Source organism: Pygoscelis adeliae, unplaced genomic scaffold, assembly GCF_000699105.1.
Source record: "Pygoscelis adeliae isolate BGI_AS28 unplaced genomic scaffold, ASM69910v1 Scaffold54, whole genome shotgun sequence".
NCBI classification, from domain to species: domain Eukaryota; kingdom Metazoa; phylum Chordata; class Aves; order Sphenisciformes; family Spheniscidae; genus Pygoscelis; species Pygoscelis adeliae.
In genome coordinates this window covers 2,930,715-2,945,345 of record NW_008824982.1, presented here as the reverse complement: position 1 = coordinate 2,945,345, position 14,631 = coordinate 2,930,715, and the positions used below count along the sequence as shown (strand labels likewise).

Here is a 14,631-nt window from a genome sequence, read left to right as displayed (position 1 = left end):
TGAAAGGTCTCGAGGGCAAGACTTATGAGAAGCGGCTGAGGTCACTTGGTTTGTTCAGCTTAGAGAAGAGGAGGCTGAGCGGTGACCTCATCGCAATCTACAACTTTCTCAAGAGGTGCAGCAGATGGGGAGGTGCTGACCTCCTCTCTCTGGTGACCAGTGATAGGACATGTGGAAATGGTATGAAGCTGTGTCAGGGGAAGTTCAGATTGGACATGAGGAAAAGGTTCTTCAATGAGAGGGTGGTTGATCACTGGAACTGGCTCCCCAGGGAAGTGGTCACAGCACCAAACCTGTCAGAGTTCAAGGAACATCTGGACAGTGCTCTTAGTCATATGGTTTACTTTTAGATAGTCCTGAGAGGAGCAGGGAGTTGGACTCGATGGTCCTTATGGGTCCCTTCCAACTCGAGATATTCTATGATTCTATGATACACAAGGGTAGAGAAAGTATCACTGTCACCACCATTTTAGAAGCAAAGTAATTACAGCTGCATTCTGTCAAGGGATTGATGTTGTTGATGTGTTAGTTGTACTCAAAGCATGTCTGGCAGACAGGAATTGTTAGGAAGTTCTGGATCCTAATGAAGTTTTTGTAGGAACTGGGCACTAGGCCAACAGTTTTCCCTCTTTCAAAAAACAGGGATGTAGGGGCCAAAAAAATCTGTGTGTGCACGGGAAGGTGCTTTATGAATGTAAAAACCTTAGGCTTTATGGAACCTCTTCGACAGACTATTTGGGATGTTAAAATCCTCTAAAATAATGTCTTGGGTCTGACTTTAAATTTGTAACAGTGGTTTTCACTGTTGTTTGGCAAGGACTCTCTCTGCTCATTAATCTTCAGGATTTATCTCATGGATTTTAGATTAAGTCTATCAATATGGTCTATAAAGCACATTCATGGTTGTGGCACAGCTAAAGCTTGCACAACAATAAGAAAAGTTTCTCAGTAATTTGAAGACTGAGCTAGTAAAGTTCAAGTGCTGTTAACATGTAGCTAATATTTATAAGTGCTACATAGAAATTGAGCAGAATCAACCCTTCTTTTGTCACTGTGTTGATTACTTTGAAAACTTATGATTGTTTACTGGGGAGGTGGACTTTAAACTGAGTCCAAGTAACTCTCGTCATAATGCAAAGCTGAGAATGTCTCTCAGTAATTCCTAATTGTAAACCAATCTTGACAACAAATAAACTCAAGATAAGGTAATGAAGTTACCAAATGTAGCCAATGATAAAAAAAAGATTAGTTCAGAGCTAGGGATAGATGCCCTCCTGTAGAAGACACAACAGGAACCCAGAGATTCTTCCCATGACATTTGTTGTTTCAAAAGATAAAACTTACCCTTTGGGCATTTAAATAGAACGTCTGTAATTCATAATTTAGGTTACAATGTCACTATGCTGACAGGCTATTTATAAGCTTATAATTAGCATAAAAACTGATGTATTGTTCCCATTTGTGGTGTGTATTTACAGATTTTGAGTTTCAAAACTTATTGCAATCTATAAGAAGGTTTCCAGTGACATTTAATCAGCTTCATACCAGACCATAAAGCTTTTATTTTACCTAGCTACCACAGTATATCTGGTATTTCCCCCTTATGAGGCTTTTCTATGTAGAAACAATCAGGAAGATTAATTCAAGTTAACTTTAAAAATGGATTAATTAGGCCATGTAAAAATGTTGTGTGGGCATTCATTCAGAATTAAAGCAGCCTCAGTTAAATTTTCATCAATTCAATTTCAAAATAGGTTAAACTAAATTAAATCCAAGTCACCTTAGTTCTTAATAAGTGACCACTCAAGCATTTAGCACTGTTTATTTGAGCTCTTTAAACGTATCTCTTGTTAATGCACAGTATGCCTCTGGTTAGACAAACCTGCTGAGATTTAGTCTCCAAGTATTTCTTTAAATGTTGACTTCAGAATAGTGGAATGACTAACACCAAGTTGTTGGAAAACCTGCATATGCCGCCTTGGTCCTCACAATTCTAACAAACATGAAGTATCGAGACATTCCTGTATATCTGCAGAACGGAGGCTGGTCTACACACACTCTTGCAAGCAGCCTTATAGCGCAGCTCATCCTGCTCTCACACTGAGCGCTGGTACTGCAGAGTGATGAGCAACCTGGAAAATCTTACTGAATGAGAAAATTCTGCATAGACACAGATCTTGTAAATGAATAAGCACAGATCTTATACAAAAAAATCTGAAACTTCTTAGAGTGCCAGTTCCTTCTCTTATTTTCCAGCCAATGGCACACTTTCTTATGTCCAGAAAATGCAACATAAATATCAGTGATTTATTGCTGAATTTTGGTGAGAAAAAAATGATGAATCTCTAACATAAATTATTTTGAGGATGCTATTACTGTTTTCATTATTACTTTCAGACACAGCTGTTACAGTTAATGGTTCCTCCCTTGATCTATATTTCTATTTTGAGAAAGGACATCATATCTTTTCTCCTCAACATTTTTGTTCAGCTTCTTTGATCTAGTTGCATTCAAATGGTCAGCTTCAGGAGTATGAGTTTATGCAGCTGAAGTTCTGGAAGAAACTGTTGACAGAATACCAGAACCATCATACATCTGGGATATACAGGCTGTCTGGGTGGCAAAGAGAGTAGAAAATATAGTATCTTCAGTTCATCACCTGTCTATAGATGAGAGCTACCTGTCCTGCAGTGATGAAGTTCTTGCTTCTCTTTTGAATATTGTGCATTATTTTAAAAGTAGTTCAATGCTTCTATTTTATACAACAGTACCAATATGTTTGTGCTTAATGAAATTGACAAAAACTACAACTTCAGAATAATGAAAAGGATCGTGTCTTCCTCCAAAGTCTTCAATTTCTTCAGAACCAAGGAAAAAATAAAGTAAAGTGGTCTCATTCTCTTTCAAAATAACGATCCATGGAAAAAATCTTACACGTTGCATTGCTGACAAGTTTATGTTTCCTCAGCATTGAGGAAACATCCTTGATGGTCTCTCAAATGGATCTCATATCAAATCTCACATTAAATAGAACTTTTTATCTTTGCAGATTTGGAAATCATCTTTGCATTGGAAAATATATAACGGGAAGACAGAAAGTGCAAAGCAATAAAACAACCCTACAGTAATAAACCAATCACCTCATGCTAATACAGACATGTAATGAATTAATCCACCGGAGCTGCTGAGGTTTTCATGTGGTGATCACTATGGGCCATTGAATATCTTTTGCTGATAATATGATAAAATGATTCCTCTTTATGCTAGAAAACATCTGAGAAACTGCTCTCTATCACTGCAGAAGCAGAGGAGAAGTCTAGCTGAGAAATGTTTTTTTTTTTTCATAAAAGTGCTAGCATAGTATGTTCATATAAACAGTGTTCCAACTCTGCTTAATGATAATTTTAGTTTTCCCAGAGGTACACCTTCTTTGACTAGACAGTAACTATAGAAGTTCTCACGTCCAAGAAAGTTTTAAACCTCTAATAATGCATGAGGCTAGATGCATGTATTATGTAAGTCTATTTATGACACACCTATTTACATGGAAGTTAGCATGACTAGTTTGATTTCTCTTGACCTTGAGAATAATCCACACATTTCTCTAATTTAACAAAGAAATGTATACAGGATTAGTATCAATCTCATTATTTCTCACTTTTCATGGTCTTCCATCACAGCCTCTCTTTATTTCTGCCATATTTGCATATACGTGGGCTTAGATAACAGCACAATAGAAACATCAACCTCTTCAACAAACAGTATGACAAATGTAACACATTGTTTCCTGAGTTTTCAGCCATCAGAACACTTACAAGGTAATGGCAATAAATATAATCAACTTTTGATTAATTTAGATTTTCATACTCTGGTATAAGTCTCGAAAAAAACTCGTACTTATATACAGCTGTTCATATAAAGGGTATGGTAGATAGTCCTCACCACAGAGTTGAATTTGTACACTCTTCAAATTTTACTCCAAGAATTGAAAAATCTGCTTCTCTGTGCTTGCAAATATATTTGTTATAAGATAGAAGAAAAAAAATAGAGTTCCAAGAATTCCCGATTTTTTGTGTGGGTAAGTTTCAGTCTGGGTACAGGTGTGAATTTTGACATTTAGGACAGGAGAAAGAAGGAGAAAGAATTCTAAATCATTTCTTGCAGCTCTACAGGGGAGTGAAATTTAGTGTCTACTGCACATATCACCATTGTTTATGAAAGGTTAAAATTCTGTTTAAATGCGGAGCATTCTAAAATTGAAGATATATACAGTTTTAAAAATTGCTTATTTGTCTTTATCTGGTTACTTTTTAATATCAGGGAAAGGTTGAAGGACTGATTAAAATCTAAGAACACATGAATCTATTCAGCTTTTGAAAGCTGAAAGAAGGTTTACTATTTAAATTTTTAGATTAGCTTAATGTGTAAATTCTTTCTATTTCCATTTATCAGCAAAAAGTATTAGTATTCAGTGCACTGGGGAAAATGCACTGGCTTCATCTGCAAACAGAACAGGCAAAAGCTATTGAGTTCCAACTCAAGTGTACACAACCTAGGATTTGGTCTCAACTTTTAAATTCTCAATGTGAACAAATACCAAAGAACAACATTCGCAAGGAGAAATCACTTTGATATTTTTCTGCAAGCCTTTCATCCATTGTCTGAAAACTCTCTTATTCTTTTTAGTGGACAAACAATAGTTTGAAAATACTTGCATGGTAAATTCTGTTTGCAAAGCCAGTTGTGAAGAATGGTTTACACAGAGCTGCTTATAATCTGGGAAACATCCAGTCAAGAATAATTGCACAATGATAATGTACAATTAAATTAACCAATCATAACAATTACTGTAAATGAAAGCCACAATACCACAGTTTTTGAATGATGTAAATTTTGCAGGAGTGTGGTGTGCAGGAGAAAGTCCGCTGGCAGACAAGTTTTAGTACATTCCTGTTTTACACTGAATTTGGAATTTTGCTCCATGAGATAATTCTTTTCTCTCCTGCCAAAATCTTTGGTTTAACTTACTGCTTATTTATTATGATTAGCACTATTTGATCTATATGAATTCTATGTTAATAAAATAGTAATAACTTTTTGCTAGCATAGATTCTACCTTCTGTATCTATCAGTTAACAACAGAATCTTTAAGAGGAATTAAAGTTTATATCTGGCTCTACAAATCTGTATTCCTGATTAAAAAAAAAAGATGAAAAAAAAGCTAAGCCATTCTTATATGTAAATGTAGTTGCCCTTATACAACGAAGTCTTGTGAGCCATGTGTGCAAATGTTTTCATACAAATACACCTGCTAACATTTGGATGCTTGATCTTAGCATTTCATTTGCATTTTCTCTTCCTTGATGTCAGATTGCTCTGCACTTATTTTATACTTAGCTACCTTTTTTATTATTATTCAAATATTTTGTTTATACATATGGATAAATAGATATTTCTAAATACATAGATACATATAACTACACATATATCACACATTTTACATCACGTATATAGGATTCTAAAGCATTCTACTTATAGTAAAAGAGGTAAGAAAATCATATACAACAAAACAGTCTAAATGATTAGAGGTGAAATTCTTTCCTCAGTCGTTTAAGACAACAAAGTTGGGGGGGGAGGATCCATATTAATATTTAGTTCATATTGTCTGTATAAACCAGTTATCTGACAGGTGAGATTAAAGACTTTGATCGTTGTTTGTCATGAATCAGTGCAGTTCCACTGAAGTCATAGGGATTAATTTACACTAGTCAGGAATCTGGAACATATTTTTATTTTTACCATAAACTAGGAAAAGCATGGAGCTAACCGATAACACACTGCAGGGCGATTTCCTCCTAAGATGCCCTACCTTTATTCACCTTTTTTCCGGGGGGGTTGGAGCAGAGGGCACATGATGATGGGAGACAGTATTTATTAATGTGAGAGAAAATAAGTTGAACGTGCTTCTCCTTATGTGATTTTGTTACGGAACAGATTTTCTATGAAGAGCATATGTTTGTTTTAAATAATGTACTGCCAAATTAATTACAGACCACTTGCTTTATAAATTAATTAGCTGAATATATGTTTAAAAGTTTAGGAAGGTGGTAAAACAATACCATTTGAGCAAATCATTCTCCACAGGAACAATATTTATGGATTTGATTTACCTGGCTTGCCTCACATGGTGTCCCCTAGACTTGAATGAGAGATGTGAAAAGATTGCAACAGTGGTCTCCATTATGACCCCCCGCCCCCCCCAAACAAAAAACAAAAACCAAAAAGAAAAATTTTGGAAAGCAAAAGGAAGTTCCTTTAGAATAAAGGAAAATCATATACCTGATGTCAGGTTGTGATGTCGTGGAGCTTCTTTTACTGGTGGGACTCCTAAAGAACAAAACAGATGGCAAATTAATCTGCAGTTTCAGGTCAAAGTATTTAAATAAATTTCAATAAGAAACATGCTAGTTTCTTGAAATCAACTGACAGATAGGAATCTGTATAAAACAGATTGGCTTTTTAAATGTGACTTTTCTAGTAAATTATTTAAACATAGAAATTTTATGTCTAGTAAAACCATAGAAGCAAACTGCTTCTAGATACTAGTTGAGCAAACTTGCACCAGTACAACTAACCAACTGTTATCCTTTGGTTAGTTCCAGGTTCCTAGAACCTTCTTAGGTTCCAGGACTGCAATATACAATGTTTATATGCAAGCCACTGTCTTTCACCAATGTAGAGAAGACATTTATGTCTTAGACCACTAACTTAATAAATTAGTGTAACTTATTACTATTAATTATCCTCAGAGGTATAGCAGAAACCGTTTCTCTGTCTGGATATTACTTGGAAACAATCAAGACAGTGCTGTGTCCAACAGGCTAGTCAGAATATAGGTGACAACAAAGTCTATATCTTAATTGTAAAAAGCGCTTCTTGTTATCAATGTAGTTATGCTACAGTATGAAGCTGGTGATCTAAAGCATCACACAAGCTGTGGAGATGAACTTTGCACCCCCTCACTAGGGAGCATAACAGCAGGCTAAGTGGGAACTACTAGTCCTAGTAGTCTGTGGATAGAGTGCTGGAGGACCCTGCGGACAGGCTCATGCTGTACCAGCCAGGGAGGGTCACAGGCAGGGCACTGCTGCAGCCAGATTGGATGTGTTGATGTAATCCTTGATACTCGTGTGCAAAGGAGCCATCAGACATTCAATAACTGGGGATTTATGCACAACTTCATCATTTTGGCTTACTTGCATATATTTAGAAAGACTAACAAAGCTCGTCTTTCCAATCCCATGAAAAAACCCTAATGTTTGCATTTTCATTGCTGTTTGCAGAGATTTTCATCCTTTTATTACCTTTGTTTTTTTCATCTTTCAGATGTTTCTTCTCAATCGGTTTTTCTAGCAAGGAAAAAGTAGCACAGTTCAAGATTGATAAATTGACTGCTGAATAGATTATTACTTAGAGTTTTCAAGTAAAATTCTTTGAAAATTAACACATCTTTTTGGGGTTGTTTCAAATAGTAATACATGCAAAATTGTAATCTCATACTATTTTTATTGTGATCTTCTACATACATATGCACACACAGAGTAAATTCCTACCTTCTTTTTCCTTAGCTGTCTTTGTTTTTTTCGTGGCTAGAAAGATTTGCAAGGAAACAACATTAAGCGACAGGCATCAGAAATATGGGGCTCTTACAACAAGTATATTGCACAGAGCTGATCTCCCTAGTAATTTCCATGGAATAATAACTGTGCTAAATGTGTCTCATGGCATGTATACAATGTATCCAATATTACAGCAGTGGCTGCTACCCTTAGTGGCAGTAGCAGTTCTAGGCTTTCTGAATAGTCATTGGAAATTGTTTGAATGTTTCTGGTTGCAGAGTAGTTTGGAAACTCCTGATAAAGGCTTTAGGCACTAGAATTCTGTAATTCCCTAACTACTGTCAGAATTCATAGAATCATAGAATCATAGAATCATTAAGGTTGGAAGAGACCTCCAAGATCATCGAGTCCAACCGTCAACCCAACACCACCATGCCCACTAAAATAGAATCTTCTTTCTTTTTTTTTTGACACACCACCACCCCCCTTTTTAATTGTTCTTCACTAGCTTTTACAGGCCTTGAGAAAAACAATTTTAAAACAATCCTCAAATTCTATCATGCGGATGGGTAATTAACTACATAAAAAGTAGTATTCCTTAATTATTGGCTCCCAAAATGCATCAGGGAAGGATCCCTCTGCCTGTTGCCTGCTTTTTACCCTTTTTCCTGGAGCAATCTCAATCATCTGAAACAAATAAACAAAAAAACCCCACCCCAGGATATGGAGCTAGAGGGACCTTTAGAACCACCAGATGTGACCATTCTGACGTCCTGCAGCACCAGATTCTTTCTGATTTATTTTATTTAGTTTATTTTTCTCTAATTGTACATTCACTTAGAGCATGTTCTTTTTTCTTTTCAGCATCCTTTTCCCCAGCCCGCAAACACAGACATTTGGTCTGTGACTCTATTCAACAAGGCAGACTGAAGTTAAGTAAGGTGTATTGCTTCAGGCATCTGAGCCCATTTCAGTATTCCCTGTTGACTACAGCAGAAAACTGGCAGGCTGCCTTCAAATTGTTCATTTTCACTTCGTGTCACCCAACCAGTTGTAATAACACTTTGTTCAAAGGCTTCTGGTGCATGTGTTATCTGATTAACACTAGCTTGCTCAGTGCTGATCACCTGTGTCTAGCTCACCAAAACACGCTGCAGAAGATGAACACTGAAAATAACATAATCAGCCGATCAGAACAGTCTTTGGTAGAGACCTGCGCAGCTGCAATGCTGTCAGTTTACCAATGCTGGTTTACATCAGCATTGTTCATTGTTGATGAACAATATGTATTAATCAACACTGGTATGTTCATTAATTCTTTCCATAAGACATACCAGAGAAATGTAATATTTACCTGCTGTTGGGATTTCACCTGTTGGCTCTCCAGGAAAACAATCAGAAATGAAGAGGAAGGGGGGAAGGAAAAGAATATGAGGTTCAGTACCATGCTTTTTCAAGGCAAGTAACCATTTAAATACATCTCTTTCATCTGCAACTTTTCTGCAGGATATTAATTTGCAAAGAAATGTGCCTTAACAATGGGCCTGTACACAGAATTTCACACTGAAAGCTAAGAGTCTCACTCTTTGAAGTACTATAATCCAGCATGCAACGGTTCCCACAAATGCAAACACTGTGCCAATAAAACCTTTCCAGCAAGCAAATATTTAAATAGAGTTCTTTTTAAATGTGCATTCAAGGTTATAGCTGACTATGCTATTTTCCAAAAAATGTATTCAGTTTAATTCTTACCTCTTTTTCCTTATCATCCACACATCTCAACCAAAGACTGACACTGACCTTAAATAGCTGGCATTCACCCCTGTATAACTGTTTCTCCTGCATTATCAGTTTGCTTTGCCTTTTAAGAGTAAATGCTCTTGAGAGCACAGCACCTAGCACAAAAGAAAAAATATATTCCTGTGCTATTATAATACCCATAATAATAAATGAAAATTGATCAATGTGATGGGATAGAAATTCCGTGGTATAAACCATCTTTAGTCTTTTTAAGTCAAAGGAATGAATTAAATTGTGTTTTGGAATTAAAGAATTTTTTACGCATGGCTACTTCATTAGTCCCAGTTTTATTTTAGAACACAATTTTAAGGAAAAAGAATAACCTCACTAGGCAGGAAAAACCTTTATTCTTTGAACCTAGAGCTGAATAAAAAAGGAATATGCTCACAAAACATTTCAAGGTCTCCTTTGATGGAATTATTTTCTTCATGCCGAGTTTTGGCTTCAGATGAACATGAGGTTCTACAGCTCACACCAAGGTGAAAATGTTTCAGTCAATGTTTTTTCAACAGGAAGACTGAGCAATTAAGCATGGTTTTCACTAACACAGCCCAGGAAACTTTCATTCACGTCTTCATTCATAAGGAGACTCATAAATGTCAGTGCTCAATACTTAGGCACCACAGGCATTCAGCAAAGGCCAGTTCTGCTGCTATTAATTGCTAGCATGCTTAAGTCCTTTAATATTTACATTTCTGCTTACAATTATGCTCACATGTGCTGAAAGCTGATACATTACTGCATCGTGACCCATAGATTAATACGTCTTCTCATTTTCACAAGAAAAAAAAAAAATTCTCAGGCACCAAATCTAGGAAAGGGGTTCATGCCCTCACTCCTTAACCGAGGAGTTCTTCCTCTTTATTGCAAAACATGGTTTGGTATTACTTCTTGCATGAGTAAGAAATGCCACCAGTTTTGTCCTCTGTTCAAGGTAACCTCTCACAATTTGAGAGTCTTTAGTCAGTATGCAGGGAGTAAATTCTGAGTTCCATTACACATTCAAATTTGATATAGGATCAATTGCTGTCAAAGACCCTCCTGCGTGCTAAAACAGAAATAATGAAAAATAAGATAGTTTATTAATTACTTTTATAATTACATGGTAATTCACTTAGCAGGTTACTATAAAAATGTATTTGTTGTTAATTTGGGGGACTTTTCAAACTCAAACTTGTATTTCTGCTTATAACATGTCATTCATTTAATGACACAATCTCTCTACTGATTTAAATCCCATTTACTTTTACAGTAAGACTGCACAGGGTGTAATGTGTGAATAAATTTGGCCCAGGAAAAGTGTATGGATTTATTTTACATTCCTACTAGACCTGAACTCCAAAATCAGTGAGTATTTTGTGTCCATGGCTACATCTCATGCTGAATTACGTGATAGCTATGTTCATGTTATGGCAAGCATACTGTACACCTGGCTGAGAAATATATGAAGCAAAGCTATATAGAGCTCCAGAAATAAAGAAGGCAGTGATCCAGCTAAGTGTTCATCTTTGAGTGGAAGAAAGTAATTTAAAATAGATAGCTCTGGTACTTAAAATCTTGAACTAGATATATTCAAGGATGGTTAGCTCAAAATAGGCACTGTAAACAGAATTATTTTTGTATATGATCATAGGTCTGTTATTGTTTTTCCTTTTCTCTTTTAAATTTTTTTTCTTTTCTTTTTCTAAAGGCACTGTTAACCTTTATAATGATTTCAAGCAGCAGGATATAAGCTCAAGAATGTGCTACAAATATCCATCTGCAAAGGTCAAGGGAAAATATCTTGGCTGTTCCTTATATTCACAATATGCCAGGGTAATATAGCTCTTGATAAAAAAGCATTTTAGACAGTGATTTTGAGTTAAAATGATCCTTATTGCAGAAAGCATGAGGAATTAGTCACTTAAATCTCTGATGGTTCTCTAATAGAAGAGAGTGCCATCAGTGGGTGTCTCGGATAAATCAGTGCAGGAGACATAAAATGTCAGTGAAAAGATCCAGTGAACATAAGACTGAACAAATCCGAATAATGGAATCAAATAGAAGAAAATTTACTTAAAATACTGGCAAGAATGGAAATAAACCCACCAATAGCTTCACAGGAAGGAATAATTTTGCAATGGTGACTTGAAAACTGAACACTGCAATTCAGGATTGCAGGAGATCCTTCAGTGTTGGTACATTTCAGATGTTTCGTGTTCCCCCTTTCCTTTTGGAGCTGGGGTTCAGAATAGCACCTAACATAGGAGACTAATTTAGGAAGCTTAATGGAATCAGTTTGCCTTGCCTTGTTGTCAGCTTCTGACCTGGAGCAGGAAGAGGTCTGTGTCTCATGGGGCTTGGCCTTGGTTTTGGATACTCTTTATAGATTACTTTGCATCAGAATGACACGTGGTTTGGTCTTGATGTGCCAGGCACAGTACAAAAAATAAAACAGAGATCCTGTGCTCAAGAGGCTACAACTAATTTATCTGTGAAGGTCCATACTTCAACATTTTCACAATTCAAAGCATGCAGCTTAAACACTGTCCTTCTGATTGTTGTGTGATCATGATTTGCAGTATGTAACATGCAATGAGTATGCTTGCCACAATAAGCATAGATCCCAGTCTTTATCTATTCAGAAGTCTTACTGACCTTAACAAGGACATTATCCAATGACTTCAGTGGAAGTCTTTGTTATGCTAGAAATTCCCCTTGAATCCTCCTTAAAACTCATCTAAAATGGAAATATTCCTTTCTCTTTTTAAATTTAATTTATTTTTTATTAAAGTAGGAAAAAAAGGTGTATTGAAACAAGGCCAAGAACATGCTTAGTGAATTCATGAAATAAGTAATTTCCAAATGGTAAAAGAAGTAATGAAAAGGTTGTCTAATTCAGTTATGCTACATGCCATTTTGTTATTTTTAATAAACAATATATTTGCATAAAGATAAATCATGTGTCTACACTCATCTAAAATCACCAGAGCATCAATTATGCTACTAGCATAATTTACTCTGCTTTTATAAAAAGTAAAAATTGCAAACAGAGTTTGACTGTTGCAGCTTCACAATATTAAATTATAAACATACTTAGTTTTGGCGTGTTCAGCTGTTACTAAGCAGACTGAGTACAAGCGTATCTGTAGTATAAGCAGGAAAATAGCATTATCTAACATGACAAAATTGCAAAAATGTAAATTGAGAAAACATGCGTGAGAAGAGAAGGTTTATATTCCGTAGGAAACAAGACATGACACGTACTTGCAGTGTTTTTCAGTTTGACTGGGAAGTAAAAAGAGGAAGGAAAAATGGTCAGAACAGTCAGGTGCATCATAATGCTGTTATGGTGGAGAATGGCTTTAGTTGTTCTATGTATTTACTGCATAGCAAAACATAATTTTTAGTACTCTCACAGTAATTAATAACAATCTAATGATGGATAATAAAAATAGGGATGTTCTCATCTACACGTGATAATTGCTGCACTAGAGTTAAGGATGAACAATACTAACAATAAGAATTTTAATTCTTCACTAATTTCCTTTCACTGAGAAGCATGAAGAAGACATTTTTTAAATCCATGGTGATTGCTTCACAGTGAAACTGAACAGTGCTGCTTCCTATACCTATGGTAATTTTGCTCTATCTTGTACAAGTGAGGCTGTATAGGAGTTATGATATTCAGAGACATTTATCATAGACGATGGATAGTGCCAGGTCATGATCTGACTAGTATATCATATAATACCTGCTATGGAGGAAAATTAAACTGTTTCTGGTCCTGAGAAGTTGACTCATACAGGAAGGCTGTGAAGTCCAAATAAATGGCAGATACCCACAAATAATTAGCAAAATGAAGCTATTTAAAGCAAGCACGTTCAGAAAACGGTTCAAATTCTTTGCTGGCATAACTTCTTTGATATCAGTGGAATTACAGAAGCAGAAATTTGACCTTTGATATATATGTCTCCAGAAAATGACAACAGGCATTGCAAATACGTACTGTGCTACCTTAGCTATGGTATGACACGTCAAGGCCATTCTATACAGCAAAATAAATCAAAGGACCATGATTTTGACATTTGTCATATGCAATTCTATTTTGCAGGTTTTTTAAATAGCAGTTTCAAAAGTAATGAATGCATAAAATGCAGAAGTGCCTACCTGGTTTTGTAGGTGGAACATCTTTTTCATGTCTGACTGCTTTATGCTCTAGATAAAAGAAACAGCATAACAAAATTGCTTCTAAGTTACGTTTTGTATGGTTGTTTTTTTTTTAACTAAGAAAGATTGCATGTATATTTTTCAGGTATAAACATTATTTTCTCTTGCTTCATGCTGTTATTTTGGAAAAAAGCCGCATGAGGAGTTACTAACATTATCCACTGAGGGATCTGCCACAAAATAGTAAAGTTTAGTAGTACTGCACATAGTTCCACACATATAGCTACTATTAATGTTACTAAGAGTTATGCATGTATCTTAAGGAAGAAGTCAGTTAATAGAGGCTCCCCTCAATTTCTGAAATGTAATTTGTATCTAATCCATTTTTGTTATTTGAAAGGAGAGTACAGAGCAAACTCAGCAACCATTCACTTGACCTTTATGTTGTTGAGTCAGATATACTTGAGCTGAATTCCCAAAGTCTCGAAAACATCCTATTCTGTATGAATAAATTATTTCTAACTGTGGAATATTAGAGAACTAGCACTGCTTGTTAGGCAATGCAACTTTTTTTTCCCCTGCTCTCCTTTCTATTTCATTATTATTGCTGGAAAAAATGAGAATTTTTGTTATGTTGCTGGAAATCGAAAAGATGAAGAAGCTTTGTTTTAAAAACAAAGGCTAGCACTACATAATTTATACAAAAGTCACACCTGCTTAAAAATAATTGAAAAAAACCCACACCACAGATCTCTTAGCATAGTAGCAGCTGTGCCAAATGCATACAAATAGGGGCTACAACACATTTTAGAGCTGAGGAATCAATGGACAGCTATGCTGGCCTTGTTTCCAGGTAATGTTTTGCACAGCTAAAAATCTGTGCATCAGGTTCTCTTTCAGCAAGGAGAAGGACACAAAGGTGGGCTGTAAAGTGGAAAATGTTCAAAATGTGAGTAGCCCCTGAAAAAAAGGCAATATGCCTCAACCATTCTGCTACTTAGGTGAATAATCGAACTCCTAACAACTGTGATTTCAGGAGAAGATATATGCCAGGAAATGCCGA

General features: G+C 35.8%; 1 protein-coding gene across 1 annotated transcript in view; it reads right to left on the bottom strand.

Annotated features, from left to right (window-relative positions):
• Nucleotides 1-14,631, bottom strand: part of LOC103918340 (triadin-like) — a 126,677-nt gene that overhangs the window by 16,298 nt on the left and 95,748 nt on the right. Inside the window, exons 17-21 of the mRNA XM_009325644.1 lie at nt 13,569-13,616; nt 12,666-12,686; nt 8,974-9,000; nt 7,614-7,649; nt 6,340-6,387 (exon numbers count right to left, since the gene is read on the bottom strand). Of these exons, the coding sequence (XP_009323919.1) occupies nt 6,340-6,387; nt 7,614-7,649; nt 8,974-9,000; nt 12,666-12,686; nt 13,569-13,616 (180 nt within the window). The remainder of the gene's footprint in view (nt 1-6,339; nt 6,388-7,613; nt 7,650-8,973; nt 9,001-12,665; nt 12,687-13,568; nt 13,617-14,631) is intronic.